General features: G+C 42.0%; 1 protein-coding gene across 2 annotated transcripts in view; it reads right to left on the minus strand.

Moving 5' to 3' along the window:
* The window catches only part of Edil3 (EGF like repeats and discoidin domains 3), a 468,998-nt gene that overhangs the window by 160,455 nt on the left and 290,105 nt on the right, over positions 1-18,438 (minus strand). For both annotated transcript variants that reach the window (XM_023700990.1, XM_023700989.1), the window contains one exon: positions 5,214-5,395. In XM_023700990.1, coding sequence (XP_023556758.1) covers positions 5,214-5,395 — 182 coding nt within the window. The remainder of the gene's footprint in view (positions 1-5,213; positions 5,396-18,438) is intronic.

The following is an 18,438-nucleotide window of genomic DNA, read 5'->3' on the forward strand; positions in this document are numbered from 1 at the left end:
TGCAGGAGGCACCCATGCAGTTCTCTTAGAATAACTGCTGCAGTGGAGCAGCCCCTTAATTCTTAGCAGCACTTCCCCAGGAGGGGCTAAGCACTTCCTTGGAGGCAAGGCTGAGCGTCACAGGAGAACCCTGGAGCGTATTCAGCCTGGAGGAGTGCTGTGGTGAAGAACGCTGGTGGCCTCTCGCAGCCACAAGAACCCCGAGCAGGATCCACACTCCCCAGCTGCCTAGCTGGCCATGTGGACAGCCTTTAAGAGAGCACGGGCACACACGTGCCATGAACACACTGAAGGTGGAGTGCAAAGCCAGGGGTCCTCACCCGGGGCGCTTTTCCCATTGCAAAAGAAACTTACAATTTCCATTAATAATAATAATAATAATAATAATAATAATAATAATAATAATAATAATTATTATTATTATTATTTAGTACCAGTGCACAGGGTCTCAGTACACAGATCAGACTCATAGTGATCCTCCTGTTTTCAGCCTTCCGAGCACTGGGATTACAGGTACGCTCCACCAGGTCTAGTCTGAGCCGCTATCTCAGTGCACCCTGGAGGCAGGCCTGCATGGCATGCTGGGGATTAAACCCTGATCCCTGCACCTACCTAAACAGGCGCTTTAATCTGCTGAGCTATCTGGCTGGCCCTTGTATTAATTATTTAGATTTTCTCTATTTTATTCCACCAGTGCCACAACCTAAAAAAATCACTCTGGCATTATTTGTTAAACAATAGAAACTAACGGACATAAGGAAATTGAAAATATCATTGTCAGTGCAAAAGACAACTTAGACATGATTTTATACTAACGTTCCCAAAATGCACACACACTTAGTCCTCCGAAATACAAAATGTGATTTGGCAAGTTTTTTATACTTACTATACAAAAATGCATAGTAAGTGTAATGAAAAATATTTAACATAGCAGTGGTTAAGTGTATTTATCTTCTGAGAGTTTAAAAGTGCTAAAAGTTGTGTTAAAGTTACAGCCTAAAATATATTTTTTGTGTATCTTCAACCTCACAGTTAAACTGTTTTTTAAACATTCATGTGAAACTTGTACTAGAGAAATCAGTGACATAATTTCTGCTTGCATTATTTTTCTTATGGCTCTAGTAAGTTATTCTGTATTTACAGTTGCATTCCATAAATGAGTAAGTCAGGTAATTTTGCTTTTATATATCTGAAATATAAAAAAGAAGAATCTGAGCGTCACTGAGGAATACGATGCTCCATACTTCATGCGCGGTACTAAGAACTGCTGCTAAAGCCGGACGCGCTTCTCATTAAGACCCACATCTCAGACGTGTCTCCCCGAGTTCGCGGACATACCATGTCCCCCGTCGCTTTTAGAGTTTTCTTTCAGGTTTCCTTCACCTCTCTCCACCCCACGCAATCATCCCTACCTGGAGTCCAGCAGCAGGGTGCCCAAGTCACCAGGCGAGAGTGTTTTGCCTCATTTTGTCCCTGTCACCCAGGATGCACTGATCTTAATTCCTCAAGCCGATGAGCAAGTGTTTGCAGAGCACCACGCGGCTGGATGTAAGATCGGAGGCTGCTCACTTGAAGAAGAGCTTCGCTCGGCCACCGTTTCAGAGGCTCCGTCGCCGAGGAAGGCCGGGCCGGGCTGCAGGACAGCAGCTCACCGCTTGCCACCCGGGAAGAGGCGGACGGCAGGAGCCAGCGGCGGAGTCGCGCCTTCAGGCCGCCCGCGCCAGGCCACCCCCAGCAAGACCCCGTCGGGCAGCACATCAGGGCGCAGTCACCAGTCCACCAGTCGGGAGACCCTCCTGACCCAGCCACCTTCCTAATAGGTAGGGCCTCCAGGGAGCCCTCAGATGACAATTGTAATACACATTATTTTAGAAATTATAAAAGAATGCAAGGTTTACCATATGCTATTACTGAAGAAAATATACACTGAGATAGAAAATAAAAATAAGCATTCTTATGAGTAAGCGAGAGACAGTCGTCTCGGCAGATCCCTCTGGGCCCATTCATCTTGGTTATCAGCGTGAGGGGACCGAGGGACTCCCGGGTGGCGCTGGGCGCCTGGACGCTGGACTCCCGAGGGGGCCTCCCCGACGTCCAAGCTGCGCGCCGAGGTGGACAGCAGGCGGCGAGTGACCGGGCTCACGCGGCTGGAGGGCGCGCTTTCCGCCGGGGCTGGCCACGGACTGCACGCTCAGCCCCTGAGCCTAATCACACCTCGGGACGGGGCAACAGGGAAACAGACCTGAACATCGCCCAGTGAGAAACGCGTCTGGACATTTTAAATAAGCTTTTTTTAAATTTTATTTTTTTATCTTTGCACGCGATAATGGAAGACATCCTTCTATAGTGATGACATTGCTGCTTGTAACGCATAACGCCGCAAGCACTAGAAATCTATTTTCTAAGGTGCCAAGGAAATGCTTAACATGGTGTTATTTAATAGTTAATAAAAAACAAACTAAGTAAAGAAATAAGGGGCAGAAATGTCTTGAAAAGGAAAAAAAAAAAAAAAAAAAAAAGAGTTCTCGTTTAACTGCATTTTCTGTACTGACCCTCTAAAGCCAGAACCAATTACAAGCACAGAGCTACTATCAATAATTGCCTGCTGAGCAAATAAATTTAAAATGGCATTTTCAATTTTCATTTCATCAAGACAAGGAAGAAAATTAAATTGAATACTAATTAGTGCGTGTGTGTTATACACCTGAAAGATTAGGGGAATACTATGCTCATTATATGTGGTTTAAGCAAAGTGCTCGAATGCTTTATTTAAAGGACTGAGTATAAATAAAAGATTACGCTTGGGTTCTTTCATATGAGAAACCCAAATTATAAACAGAGCAAAATAAAAGACAGCTAACAGGCGGCAGGGGAACTGGCCCCTCACAGATCGGAAGGAGGGCAAGCGCTGCAGGGAGGGGATTCGTGTGGGATTAGTCTTCTCCAAGTTTCTTAAATATGACTTTTCTGTAAAAAAGCTTTTAAATTTCCCTTTCTGGAAATAGCATAGAAAAATAAAATAGCATTTTTATTTATTTTTTTAATGTATTTAGTACAGGGTCTACAGGGTGTTACTACCCAGATCGGACTCAGTGATCCTCCTGTTTTCAGTCTCCCAAGTTCTGGGATTACAAGTGCGTGTCACCACGCCCAGTGTCAGTCACTGTCTCAGCACGCCCTGGAGGCGGGGCCGGCACGGCACACCACACCGGGATTGAACCACAATCCCGGGTCTGCCTAAATAGAAGATACTACTAAATAATAATGTATCTGCATATCTTGAACATAAGCACTGAGTGTTGAGTGACAGTGATGAATCTTAGTGTTTTCACTCATTCTTCTAATATAAAGCTTTTAGATTGACTTCTGTTGTTTTTCTACAGCAGTTCATTATCCCTTTCAGAAAAAGGCAAATCTCCATGGCCGTCATGACCGCCGTGGTCGCCAGCCCTGTGGCCGCCAGCCCAGTGGCCGCAGAAGTAGCTTTCGGTGGTTCTGCTTAGAGACACACAGAGCTGTACTTAATCTCAGTTTCTTGCAGATGACTGCTCTCCTACTCCATGAATTTATTTCTTCCCATTACGACTGGGAAAGGAGAATTTTAAGTCCGTACTTTAAAAGGAAAAATGACACATTGTATAAAGTAGGCAATAAACTTAGGCAAACAAAGTAAAATATCAAAACATTAAATATTAGCTTTTTAAAGTTTTCCCAGGACTGCAATTTCACAATTGCATTTCAGAATACAGTAGCCAACTACAATGGCTAGAAACATCTCTAGAATGAATAATATACACAGTTTCTTTTATTTTGTATCTACTTTAAAATTAATTGAGTCTTCATTTATCTCTAATCAATACTGTATGGATGTGTCATTCTACATTTTGAAATTCTTTTTGCACATATGGCTACAAATAAAGAAGTTGTATACTTTGAGGCAATTTCCATAAAGGCATTCAAACATAAATTCATAAAACAAACCAAGAATGTTGGTCCTCCACACACTGCTACTTAGATAAAATAAATCTGTGTGAGATACGTAAGATTTCCTCAACAGAGGAAGCATTTAAAGATTTCAGCCCTGTTGCCAACATATGAAAGTCTTGTTACTTGGCTACAAATCCATTTTCCTTTCTTTTCAATGCCAGTAAAGCAACGTTTATACATTGCATTTAATAATAAATGTATTATTCCACATAATAATAATACATCAGATTTCCACGTTTCTTTGACTCACAGTAGGTAGAGGGAACAGACTAGTCACCCAAGCTAAGCGAAGTTCTGGGTAGCAGCTCCCAACTCCCTGGAAAAAGGCCAGAACCTTTTGCTGGGACCCTGTGGCACAGCAAACTAGTGCATCCCTTTGGCAGTGTTTCCTCGTCATGACTTGCTACAGGATTCTTGCCATATTCAGCCGTCCCACCTTTGGTCATGCTGTTCCACTGGCGTTTATTGTCCATTGCAAGCTGTCTTCAAGGCCACCCTCGGAAGCTAGCTTCCGCAGGCAACACTCTCAGGATAATTTCTTCTTCCTCCTTAGGGGAGCGCATACACGTGCCTTTCTTTGAGGATACATCCATGTACCTATTCAGATGCCAGAGCCCCAGCAGAGGTACACTCCTGCCCAGAAACCACTTGGGACATCTTTCTGTTCCCCAGCTTCTAGTTTCCGGCTGCACTTCATCTAACAGACTACCTGATTTTCACATTACCACTCTGTGTGTAATCACTGGGAACTATTTCCAATCTCAGGTTGTTGTATTGTTTATTAAAAACTAGCTGGCTGATGGGAATATTGAACATGACACTATGAATCAAAACACCTCACTGAAAGAACATGCTGGTAACATTTCAGGCAGTGTTATATCCATTCTACATCTAGAGTTTTCGACACACAAAGCCACATCTCAAAGACAGAGGAGGGATAGCTGTAAACTTTTTTCTTGTAGTATATTAAGTTGCGGTCTGAATTAACATGTTGGAAATTAAGACGATGTGTATGAGACAGACTTTCTTTGATATATCCTGAAAGTGTTTACACAGCTCAAGAATTTTATCATTTTAATGCATCCGAAACACTTGCCAAAAGATTTCGTTTGTTCTTCACATTTTTGGTTTACAGCCAAATTGAACCCTTTATTAAATTATCCATTCTGGGACCATGGGCAAGAGCCACAGTGACTTCTTCTTTGGCTTTGGGGTCCCACACATACCTGAATCCACGGCCATCTGTCATTCTCTGCGGCTGTCCAGGCATTGATAAGCCCCTTCTTGTTGAGACGCGCGTAGTAGGGGTACCACTTCTGGAGACCAAATAGGGCTCGGTGGGTAGAGGATGCTGTGATTTGCTGATTTGATATGATTCCCCCTTCAATTCCCAATGGGCCTGAACATTCTGGGGACAAGTCAGGAAAAAATGCAAACAGATTAGAAATACCACAGGCAAAATGTGACGTAAACTGTTTCTAAAATCTTTTGACTAGACCCAGTTTGCACCTTGTGGGCCTCACCCCATCCCTAGATCTGGTGTTCATCACTACAGTAAGGAAACGATGGCAGCTCCGCACAGCATCCTCTGCTTCCTCTGCCTTCAAAGAGGCCCAAGAACCGCTGTGGCCCTTCCATATCATGACTCTACTTCTGGCACTGGTCACCCGTTAGCTGCTCCTGTCAACGCTGCTCTCAGAGGGTCAATCTCAGTTACACAGGTAACACATTGGAAGGGTCGTCTCCTATTACATCTGCAGAGACAACGGCCCCTCATCAATCGTATGCCACAGCCTTATGAACATTTGCTGATGCAATACTTTTTATTTGTGTGCATCTGAATTTTGAAGCGAAATCATTTTTCCACTCACAACATTTTTCACTATCAAGCTTTTTAATTTAATTCTATAGCCACAGGAGTTGCATTTTGACAAAAGTGACTATATACAAATCTGCCAACATATTAAAATACTAAGTACCTTTATAGAAAATAGGCAGATACATTATTTTTATGAGCAGAGTTATAATGGTGACTTTATTACACAAGGCAATATATTCAGCTAGGCGGGATTACAAAATTTTTCTTTGTAATTTCTGATTTTGAAACGCGCAACTCTCCACTTAAAGGTCCTGCACTTGCATCTTATCTTCCTTTTATTATTCTATGAATTTGTGACTTAGAAAACTAACATAATTTCATAATTAAAAACTTAAAATATGAAGATTAAAGCCAAAAGGCTCAAATAATATGTCCTCTGATATTAAACACGGTCAGTTCTTAAAATTAAAAATGGATTTAATTAATGGAGTTAATATCTAAAACATATATGTACATGAAATATTTAGTTATATACAACATATATTTGAATCCTTACCAATTTAATAAAATTTCATCAAATTTAATTTCAGCTTTGAAAATGTAAAATAAGTAGGATTCTGATATAATAAATCCACACCTAATTTTCTGAATTATCTTAACATGTCATACATAATATCCACATTTTTGTCAACATAGATTGACAACAAATAGAGTAATATTTAACATTTTGCACAGTATATTTAAGTTAATATCAATATAAGTTTGGATAATTAATATGATAATGCAGTTATAACATCTACTAGAATATACCATCAAAATTCCTGAAAATATGTAAAAGGAGATATCGTCACTATTAAATGACAGTACATAAAAGTCAACTTGACCAGCTGTTGCCACCAAACACAATTCAAAGTTTACTTCTTTATGTAGTCTAACATGTTGTCAGTAATTAAATATTGTGCTCAGGTCAGGGCTGAAAGGAAGATTATAATATTTTTAAAAGTTAGGAGACATTGTTAATTGGATTTTCATTGCCATAAATGTGCTTTTCTTTGTATTCTATATTAAAACAGTAAGAGGCGATAGGCATAGTACTGCCATTGAATTAATGGCTGTAAAACCTTGAAACTTTTTTTATAAAGAGGATGGAAATATGTGGATAAGTAATAATTTTAATCAGATGGTATTAGTGAAGATGATATTAACATAGTAAAATTTCATCTTTGCAAATGACAAGTAAAACACTCACTGGATATATTAAATCCAGATAATAAGGACCCCGTAATTAGGACTGTTCCACTTCATGCAAATACTTGATACCATTTTGAAGTCACTAAATTAAAGAATTTATTCATTTTTAGAATTTCAATATTAGGAACTACAGATAATTATCTTATTTTCACATTCGAAAACCCTTAATATTAGGAAACATGTTGATCTTTTCTTGTGTCACTTCTTATATAGAACTGTAATATTCGTACAAGCTTATTAAAATAATAAGATACTTTCATGATGTCACTAGGTCTGATCTGAAGAACTCCAGGTTCTGGCTTGGGGGGACAGCACTAAGAGCAGTGTCCCGGGGACTCACGCTCTGCATTGGTTGGGCAGAACGGTATGCAGGTGCTGAGGTCTTTTAGTGCAAACCGTTATGGAAGGCTATCAGCTGGTCTGGCAGAGCCACAGAGCCTGGCATCATCAACTGAACTGTGTGACGGCCTCAGGAGGAACCCAGGGCCACTTAGCAGAGTGCATCTGCAGACCTTATACTGCACTGGACATCATGACCGCTTTCACAACATTTAGAAAGACAGACCAGACCTCAGACTACTCTACTCACCCAATCTATTTTGTTGGCACTTTTAGCCAACCAAACTTTATGAGCTCTAACAACGGCCAATACATTGTCCATGAGCTGCTGCTGGATCACATAAACCACACAGCAGCGATTGGTTTTAAAAATCTATTGTCACTGTGCTACAGCTAGGTGCTAGAGGTCTTTTAAAAACTGGGGTCATAAAGCTAGGAGTGGTGGAGCATCGCTGAAATTCTGGCATACAGGAAGGCCTACACAGGAGCACTGCAAATCAGAGACCCTGTCTCAAAGTATAAAGTATGGGCTGGGGATGCAGGCCATGTGAAGACACTGGGTTTAATTCCCAACAGAAAAAACACACAGGATGATAATAACATCTAATCCAATAAACTCCACAACAATAAATTATCTAGAGTTGACAAGCATGGCTCTGCAATTCACCACAAGCTCCTCTGCGGAGAATGTCAGGCGCAGTGACAGCATCCTTTAGCTTTCGGGAGCTGCCTGCAGTCACACAGTGCTTTGTACATCGGGCCAGCTCAGTGACTATATGCTGAAGGTGAGTGCCGAGGCTCCTTTTTGTAAACCAATGAAGAAGTTCAAGGCTTATGTTCATTTCAAACTGCAAAACTGTGAGAACAGCATCCTTTTCCAACGAATCACATGGCCCACACATGGATCATCGTAATAAGTGCTGCAAATTCCAGTTTCCTTCTGCCTGCACTGCTCATTTGGCCAAGGTCCATGAGATGAAACTGTGACAGAACTAATGAGGACTTGAATTCGGAATGCAAATGATTGCACACCCAAGATTAAGCAACCGAATGTCATTAACAAGACACTTAAAAAGGAAGGTAATATTGAGATATAAATTGCCATCACTGTCAATAATGAGGGAAGAGAGATGAAGTAATAATCTGTGGGTATGATATTAGAAGAGTGTATTAGAGTTTGAAAAGCATACTCCCATGAGTTTTCAGACATAAGTTTCAAAACAACCTTTTAGGCTGAAGCTGTTACTTATTTACTTGCCATTTGTATTTCTTTATCTGGGAAGTCTGTACTCATTTCAAAAGCCCATTTTGGGTTTGAGTTTTTAAATTTTGGGTGCCTAATTTTTTTTTCAATTCTTGTATGTTTTAGATATAAGTCCTGTGAGGGACAACTAGTTCTAATTTTATTTTATTTTATTTTTAAATTTGTTTTTATAGGGAAAGATTCCATTTGATTCTTGGCAGTATTTCCCATGTGGTATGTGTTCTGTTCATGCAGTCTCTTCCTATACATATGTCTTCCAGATTTCTATCGAATTTCTCTTCCAGCAGATTTAGTGTTTCTGTTTTAATATTTAGATCTTTCATCCATTTTGAATTTTTCCTATTGAATGGTGATAGAAATGGGTCTAGTTTTATTTAATGGCTTGTGGGAAGCTAGATTTTCCAGAACTATCTATTAAAGACCCTATCTTTCTTCAAGTGAGTATATGAGCTGAATGTATTTGGAGTTGTGTTTGCATTTTGTACTCTGTTTCACTGATCTGCAGATCTGTTTCTTTTTTTTTTTTTCCTTTTTCCAGTACCACGCTGATTTCATCACAGTAGTTTTGTAGTACAATTTTAGGTCAGGGACTGTGATGTCCTCTGACTTGCTTTCGTTGCCCACGACTGCTTTGGCTACTCCAGGTTTCTTCAGTTTTCACATGAGTTTTGGTATGTTTTCTCCAGTTCTGTGAGGTATATTAATGGTATTTTGATTAGGACTGCATTAAATCTGTGTAACAGTTTTCAGAGATGAAAATTAAAACAACACTGAAATTCCATCTCACCCAGAAAGATTGGCTAACATGAAGAAGGCTACCAATAACAAATGCTGGCAGGGCTGTGAGAAGAAAGGAACCCTTCTGCACTGTTGGTGAGAGGGTAGATTGGGGCAAGCACTGTGGAAATCTGTGTGGATTCCTCAAAAACCTAGGATTAGAGGTCCAATTCAACCCAGCGATTCCCTTTCTGTGTATTTTCCAAAAACATTACATAACAGCAATACATGTGTTCCTATTTTTATAGCAGCACAATTTGTGAGAGCTAAATCTTAAAAACTCAAATGCCCATCAACTGAGAAATGGATAAAAACGGTATTTTTTTCTACTATAATGTAATACTACTCAACCATAAATGTTGGTACACATCAGACTTTTATAAGTAAATGGGTAGAACTTGAGACTGTACTCACAAGTGAAACAATTCAGACCCACATGTATGAAGAGTATTATTTTTGCACTGTGAGAAGCTAAAAGTAAATACGATCCAAATTGTATAATAGATATTATAAATGGGGAAGAAACTCTTCAAAAGGAAAGAAAAGGAAAACTGATGGGGAGAAGGGGAGAGGAAGGATGAGGAAAGCAAAAGCTCAAGCTTAAGAGGAGAGAAGTTAATCCTCTAAAATATGAATCTGTAATCTAGTGTTCAATGATTCTTTAAAGGTTGATCGTGATATTTTCTTCTGCCGTTTCATTGTTTGGGGACATCTCCTTTCCTGTGGAGGGAATTAACATGCGGGAATGAGGGGAAGTCACTAGCGGCATTCACAGTGTGCCGCAGCAAGAGACATTAGGATGCACTGAAAGAGTGGACGGTGGTCGTCGCGGAGGCCCGCGGGGACCGGCTCCACTGAGGTGGCTCAGTGATCCCGGGACAACCCCTGGCCCACGTAGGGACGCTGCCATGGGTAGGCTAATGAAAGTCTTGTTGCTTTTCTGAACCCATCCTTCATTAGTTGAATTCAATTTTAAAACTATAAATTTATTGGACATTTGCTATTTATTAAGCTCCTTTATAGACAATAGTGATAAAAAAGATGAACAATGAAGAAAATGTCTCTGTTCTCAAGGAGTTTGTAGTTTAATGAGGACACCAACTCTGAAAAAACATGTAAAAATAAGTGAGGAAATACCACAAAGTGGTTCGTGTTGTGTGGGAGGAGACCCAGGATGAATCAAGCGCACGTGGCAGGTCAGGAGAGGCGGTCATTCTGAGATGCGGCATTCGGATTTTGGATGGGAAGCAGCAACTGCCAAGCTCTCTAAGCTTACACTACTGATTTCTCCAAAGAGCATCAGTTAAGTGGGGACACGATGTAGACACGCAAACATTTCCATGTGATGTGGCAGATGCTAGGATACATCATGCACCGGAGGCAAGGGGAGGGCAGCAAGGCAGTCATCACCTTGCCGGGAGTTCAGGGCAAGAATCCTGTAAGAGAACCCGAGCCAGGGTAGCACGGGAGGAGGTGAGCACGGGTACCAGCAGGAAGCAGGGCAGTAAGAGAAGAGCGCTAGAGTGGGGCTCAGCGCCTACACCGGGACGGGTGTGTGGGGAGCTGAGTGGAGAAGGAGAACTCGCATCTGGCTGAGGAGCTTGCTGAGAGGACTCGATCCAGAGGCTTCCAACCAGGGCTGCAGCTTCAGTTAATATAGATCATTCACGCTGCATCTTGCTCAAAGAGGGACAAAATTACAGCCAAGTAACAGGGACTTTCCAGGTGGAAAAGCATGTCGGCATGAAAGAGGGTGAAGGGGAAGAGCCAGGCACGTTTCGGAAGTCAAATTACAGCTCTCGCAGTAATTAGACACTGGCCAGTCTGCAGGCTCAGGGCTGAAAGTGAACACTCTCTAAGCCCAAGCTGCAGGAGTGCGCTCCTCATGCACAACTAATTCTCATGGATTGTGTGTGCACATCCAGTGTCCCAAAAGACAACGAGCCCCCGGAACGGGCCGCGTTACCTTCCTCCTCGCACCTGCCAGAGAGCCTCAACTTCCCTAGCCTCTCAAGAGTGCAGACACACAGCTTTCTTTCGAAATTGCTTCTGTACTGAACCAAGAGGGTGAGCCTTGTAGACTCACGCAAAGCAGCGTGACACAGGGCGAGTCCCCAGTCCTGGCCACCCTCTCGCATGCACAATGTCACCTGGAGTATCGCCACACTGTTCAGTGTGAAGCAGTAACAGAATACAGTAGTGGGGAGCGGTGTTTCGCACCTGCTGGCATGGACAGCGTGCTCCTGCACCGTTAGTGCTGTGCTTGCTTTTGTCAGGTGTGACAGTAAATTGATGAACCCACTGGACATCGACCCCTGGGGGCCTTTAGGTTCCTTTTGCGTAGTTGATTCAAATAACTGCACCGTCCCAGTGGCCTGAGCAGACGGGAGATGCCTCTGGCCCAACCCTGCTGTTCAGCCTCATTCGGAGCAGCGGAGCGATGTCACCTGGCAGTGGAGAAGCGCACAGCTGGGGCCAAGTCTCAGGTGCCCGGCCCAGGGTGGCTGTGGCTGCAGCAGAGCAGCTTCGGAAGACAGTCTTTCTCACTGTGCACATTCATTCTCTGGAGTGTGGCAAGGAACTATGCCTGCGTTTTATTGATCTCGCAGCTGACACCTCAGCGTTGCCTCAGGATGTCTCACATTGTGCTCCTAAGTGTGCCGAGTAAGCCTTTCCACCACTCAGGATGCTTGGCTGACTCTGCAACAGGAATGCACTGCCTTCTTTTGCTCCCTCTCAGTACCCAGACAGCTTTGGAAGGAAAGGACTGTGAGTCAACACCACGTGCGACAGCTCTCCTTTGCCCGTCTCAGGCACTCCCTTTCATGTGTGCTCAGCCCCCTGCAAGAGCTGGTTCTCCACTGTGCTTCACAGCATGGTAACTGCTGCGCACAGGCAGAGTGGGGTGGTGGCAGGACCACCACACCTGCAGAAATTAATGCTGATTGCAGCCCCTTCTGCTGGCCCTGGGACTGCAGCCTGGTCCTTACTGGTATGCTTTGTTTTAGATTTGTTGTCTTGAGATCAGACTTCAAATTGGTGAGAGAGGAATCAAGGCTATTGTTTCTTACTCTATAGTCTGAGACTTAAAGGAGCCAATTTTATTTTTTATTATTTTTTTTTTCTAGTGAGTTTTGTCACCTAAGCTCCCTGCGCTGGATCTGAGTCTTCGCAAGCTATCATTTGCTCATGTCAGAATAAAGACGAGAAAGGATGGAGTGAAGACAGACATGAAAGAAAGGGTGGAAAGGAACCTGAGCCCTCTGGTTCGGCTGTGGGAGGTGGGCCAGAGACGCGCGAGCGCGTGGACACGGGTGCTTCCGGGTTCCAGCTCAGGAATGGCTTCCTCAAATAACTGACATTCAGAGTCCCATTTGTGAAGCTGCTTTCCCTCCATGCTCCAAGGCTGCTTCTTTTTTTCCACGATACAAATTTCACCCATAGTCCAAGCAACTTCTCATAGGGAGACCAGTGATTTAAAAAGGGTCAAGATCACTTTGAAAAATGAGCTAAGCTTATTTGGATTGCACATTAAAAAAAAAAATCTGTCCATGCTAGACAAGAACGCTCTTTCTTTATCACACTGGTGGTTTGTTGCAGACAAATGCTAATATTCTTGATGGTTCTGACTACGTGATACGTGGCCACAAAAGCATGTATCTTCTCCTATTAGGAAGAGTGTCCCATTATTTTTTACAGTGGAAGTTCAGAAGGGACCTGAATTAAATAACAGGAAACACTATTTGTGCATCTTAAATGTGGAAAAAACACCTTTACATTGTATAAGATTCCAAAGCACTTAGTGCAGTGCCTTAGAAACTAGGAGTTTTCAGGATTGTGGAGGAAGGTCAGTGAAAACCAATCACAGCTTTTCAGCATATCTGAAACTGAATTCATCTTTTGAATACAGAGATTATCTCTCCAAAGATTCATTATACTGGGTAGATATTAAAATTAAAAATGCTTTCTTTAGGTGTTAGAATACTTAAACACACACACACACACACACACACACACACACACGTACAAATCAGCTTTTGAAGATAGAATAGTATGCTTGGAGTAAAAAAACCATTCATAATGTTATAGATTTAATTATCAGCCATCAGCTACTTTTCTGTAAAAGGCAGTTATGCTTTTTTCTTCATACAGTGTTATCTCAAGCCAATTATGATATACTATCAGTTTAAATTAATGGGTTTGAATTTAGGAAGATGCTAAACTTATGAATAAGCTAAATTATAATAGGAAATTATCCACTCATATTTCCCCAAGCTGAATTATGAGCACGATGACACAGAATACAGTGTTACTTCAGTGGAAGGAGCTACAGAGTCTTGTTCTGAAAAACTGAAATTCTTACTGATGCAGCGTGCCAATGCCAACAGCGCCTGAAGGGTTTGTCACCAAATCACAGGGAGTAGCGTTTCCCAGACAACATGCCAGTGTAGCGTAGCCGGTGTGCAGTGCATTTCCACGGCCCTGGAGGTCACAGGACTTTGCAAGCTCTAACTGGACTTCCGCACACAGGCAATGTCTTAGTACCTAGTGCCCAGGATTCCACTTAAACCAGCCTTCTACCTGCTATGAACATAACTACATTCACAGACTGGAGCATGTACGCCTCTGTCTTCTGTGTGACAACACATACGTCGGCCTAGGGAAGAGCTGATGGGGGCAAAGCACCAAGGAAAGAGGCCACGAAGGGAGCTCGGCCTGTACTGAAAGGGAACATCACGGTGCTCTGCAAATAACACATCTTAGTGCTTTCCTGTTATTTACATCCTCAGATTTCTCTTGCTAACACGTACTCAGTCAGCAGCACAGGTATTGCCACTCATACTTTGTTAGGAAGCAAATAATATTTGTACATTTGGTCCTAATTTTATCAGTATTTATATGATAAATCATCATCCCCAAACCAACTTCTAGTTCTCTCAGGTCAAGAAGGGAGGCTTACTGCTCCAGGGCTGGAAAGAAATCAGGAGGTGAGCAGGAGGCCCTCACAGATGGCTAGGTGCAGGATGGGGCGCACCTGCTACGCGTGGAACGCTTGGGAAAGGCGTGGGAGCGACGCCCAAGAGGGGCCGCGGAGGCGCAGGTGCGCTGCAGACCCGCGCTGGATCCCGGAGGCACCTGCACTGGGCTTCCCCTTAAAACGCTAGGGCATGTCTGACTTAGAAAATGAACAGGTAATACTGACAATTAGAGGGAAATGGGAGCTTGGTTAGGGCAGTGAAAAATTGGTTCTAAGTGTGCTGCACCCTTCAAGGTCACAACTTTAGCTGTTCTGTGCGCTTTCTTCTTTCTTACATACATTTGCCTGTCTTCGCAGTACAGATCCACGGCAGAAGCAGGATTCTTGGTAATACGCACTTACAACTTAAACCTTTCTACAGAGAGAAGGGACACAAGGCTTTTCATAGTATAGTTCCAACGACTTTGGTAGTCCTGAAAGCAATAATTAAACCTACAAGTTTGAACATAGCAAATGTAAAACTAATAAAACAAAGCGTGTTTTACCAATTTTATAGAAAGAACATTCAAGGGGAATTTCACAGTGACTATTTTATTATGAATCTGTAGAAACTAAGCCAGCTTTTCATACATTATCTTTCATTCAACAGAGATGCTGGCCAGATCTGTGTTATAATGTAATGAATATGGAGCAGCCCAGGGAAAAGGGAAATCTGACTGCTGCTACTTTTCCACTTTATTATATACAGTAACAAACTACACCACTGTATATTGTTGAGTCTAGGTTAAACATTTATTTATGTAGGAAAATATGTGAAAAATATTCTAGAATTCATATCAATAAATGCATTCCTTTTAGACAACTTAAAGGCAATTAAAATTAGGTTTAGCTAGGTATGGTGGATCATGGCTGTAATCCCAATACTTCAGAGGCTGAAGCAGGAGGATCACCCAGAGTTCAAGCCCCACTTGGGCAACACAGCGAGTACAGGGCCAGCCTAAATGACACAGCATGGCCCTGTATCAAATAAATAAAAATTGAAAAGAGATTTATAAAAATTACTGAGCACCATATTTTCTAACTTAATAGATAAAAGGACATGACAGGATATAGTTATTCTTTTTATTATGGAAAGATAAAATCAATAAAAAATACATAGAGAAATTCAAAGGTAGGGGTCAACATTTACATTATTATGAAAATATTTGTGATTTTTAATTTGTTTGTTTTTGCTTTTATGTGTGTGGTACAGGGTCTCGCACTACACAGCTCAGACTCATAGTGATCCTCCTGTTTTCAGCCTCGCTGACGCTGAGATCATAGGCGTGCACTACCATGCCAGGTCTTGGTTGCTGGCTCAGTGCACCTGGGTGCGAGGCTGGCATGGCATGGGGTGCTGGGGATTGAACACTGGTCCCTGCGCTTGCCTGAGCAGGTGCTTAGTCTGCACAGCAATATGAAAATACTTGGTAGATGAACTTAAGTTTTTTTTTTTTTTTTTCACTTATCCAAATTGGCTTTGGGTATAGAGAAAAAGATTAACTGTGAGAACTATAAATTGCTCAGACAGGGGGTTATGACAATATATCATTAGTGCTCTAGTGCTTTGAAAATTTACCAGCTCCATTAACCCCAGTGGCACAGATAAAAGGAAAAGAGAGGCATTCTCTTTCTACTTAGAAAGTCAAAAGTTCATGAGTTCATCAGATCATAAAATTTACAAATGCACACAATATTTTAGGAAATAACTAACCTAGCATTTAAATTAATACAGTAGTAATTTTTACAGGCGAATTACCTTATTGAGTCTTGACAAATTCCCTACTGTATGAATTCATGAAAACTGCCTTCCTTGCAATTTTGTTTAAGGGCATGAAGACAAATGCAATTTCAAAAGTTTTACTTTGAAGAGAACCTAAAACAAAAATGTATTCAAAGCAAAGTTTTTGGGTTCGGAAGCTGGGGGATTTGGGTTTGAATTCCTACGCCACTACTGACCGGCTACGAGGTTTTGCGGAATTTGCTAAAATTCACAGGACCAGAACAGTTTCATTTCCAGGTTGTGCTACATTTCAGGACAACGGCGAAGAATTTATAAACCCCGAAGTCAATGACATCTTATGTCAATTAAGTCACAGTAGCTTACAGTGGAAACCAGAGAGCTTTATTATTATTATTTTATTTTTAATTTGGTATCAGGCATTGAACTCAGGACCTTGTGCTTGCCAGGCATGCACTTATGCCACTGAGCTATCTCCCGGCCCAGAGGGTTTTATTTTGAAAAGCTTGAGATGCCTCCCAGGGATCACAAAGTGTGAGAACAGTCAGGTTCACCCTGATATTCCAGAGGCCTAACAGCCAGCTCACAGACTCACTGGTAGATAAGGAAAAATGTACATTGAGAAACTACATTAATCACATAGCATAAACTACGCAGATGCAGTCCGTCCTCAGTGAATTGTAGCTTGCAGGTTGCTTTATTGTTACAAAGCAAGACTATGGGGTAGAAACCTATGGGCGGGCACCACTCACTACTGTTGTGGTTGGTGTCCCCCAAGGCCTCAAGTAGTCATAGGGTGGTTTCTAGAATTTGTGATTAATTCATGATCCAAGGCTGGGATTATGGATGTGAATGCACTGGGGCAGGTAATCTGCATGCAGGTGTAAGGAGGGGAGAGAGGCTAGCTAGCTGCCCCAGCTGCTGCTCCTCCCTGTGCTCTTCACTGACTCCCACCACCACGAAGGCTGCTTTCCTTCATGTGCCACTCTGCTTTGGAACCAGCTAAGTATGGACTGAAACCTCCACTAACTGTGAGCTAAGTAAACCTTTATTTCCTTCATTTTGGGTCTGAGGTATTTTGTCTTAGCAACGAAAGAAAAAAAAAATTAAGACAACTACCAGTCTTCAGTACCTGAAGTCCACAGCTGAAACATATGCTACTGGTTAGGCAGGTTTTACCTACCTTTACTTGTCAAAAAATAATAAAAGAAGAGCACAACATCTACTTCTACTTCCCTTGCAAAATATTCTTTAATGGAACTTATAAGTATATACATATGCACAATTATTAAGCATGCAAAGTTACTGGAAATGACTCAAAGCATCATGTCCCTTGGCATCTCCGTAATACCACACACATCATCAGATATTTCTGTCACCAAAGCATTCCACCTGTCAGATAAATCTCTTTGCCTGGGGAAAATACAAACTATGACTTCTTGTAATGAATAAAGAAGAAATAATTCCCTACACAATATTGTCAGACTCAATGGAAGCAAATAACCAATTAAATAACCATAGAATAGGTGTATGTCTGTTAGTACCTTTGTATTCAGCATGGAAAAAAGTGGATCGTCTATGGAATGATCTGACGTGAAAACTGTATTAAACCAGCTTACAACTCCACAGAGCACCTTCATTATCAAGTTTTTTTCCCCCAATTTAATAGCTGAGTAATTTTATCTTTAGGATAAGTGGAGATGAAATTTTAGCTGCTGGCGATTTTGTTAGAGTAATCAAAAAAATCTCATTTCCTCAAGTCTGAGAGTAAAGTAACAAGCCATTTCCACCCAAATTACATCCCTCGGATCCTGTCTCTGCAGCACAAGCTCTTGGGTTCCATGACGGCTTGCATTTGCAATAAGCATGAGGAGGATACTAATAGTCGCGTCTTTCAATTTCTAGGGCACAGGAAGGAGGCACTGAGAGGAAATAACGAAATGTGTTTTAGCATCCAGCTATTCGCATGATGTGACTCTAAGATACCAGCAAGCCGTGCAAGCACGCTGGTGCGCCATGAAATGTCAAGAACAACGAAGAGATAGCTTCAGACAGCAAAGCAAAAGTGTCGTGCTAAAGTCGGGAAGTGTATACGTTTGCACAGGGATGTCAAAAGTACATAGCGAAAAAACTCCAGAGAGCACAGCAAACACCCAGGTTTGTTTGTGCCTCTGTAGGAGTGCGGGTCACACTCTGGCACAGAAGTGGACAGGATGTCTTCAACTATCGAAATTATGTTACAA

The sequence above is a fragment of the Octodon degus genome, unplaced genomic scaffold (genome assembly GCF_000260255.1).
Source record: "Octodon degus isolate 3935 unplaced genomic scaffold, OctDeg1.0 scaffold00129, whole genome shotgun sequence".
NCBI classification, from domain to species: Eukaryota; Metazoa; Chordata; class Mammalia; order Rodentia; family Octodontidae; genus Octodon; species Octodon degus.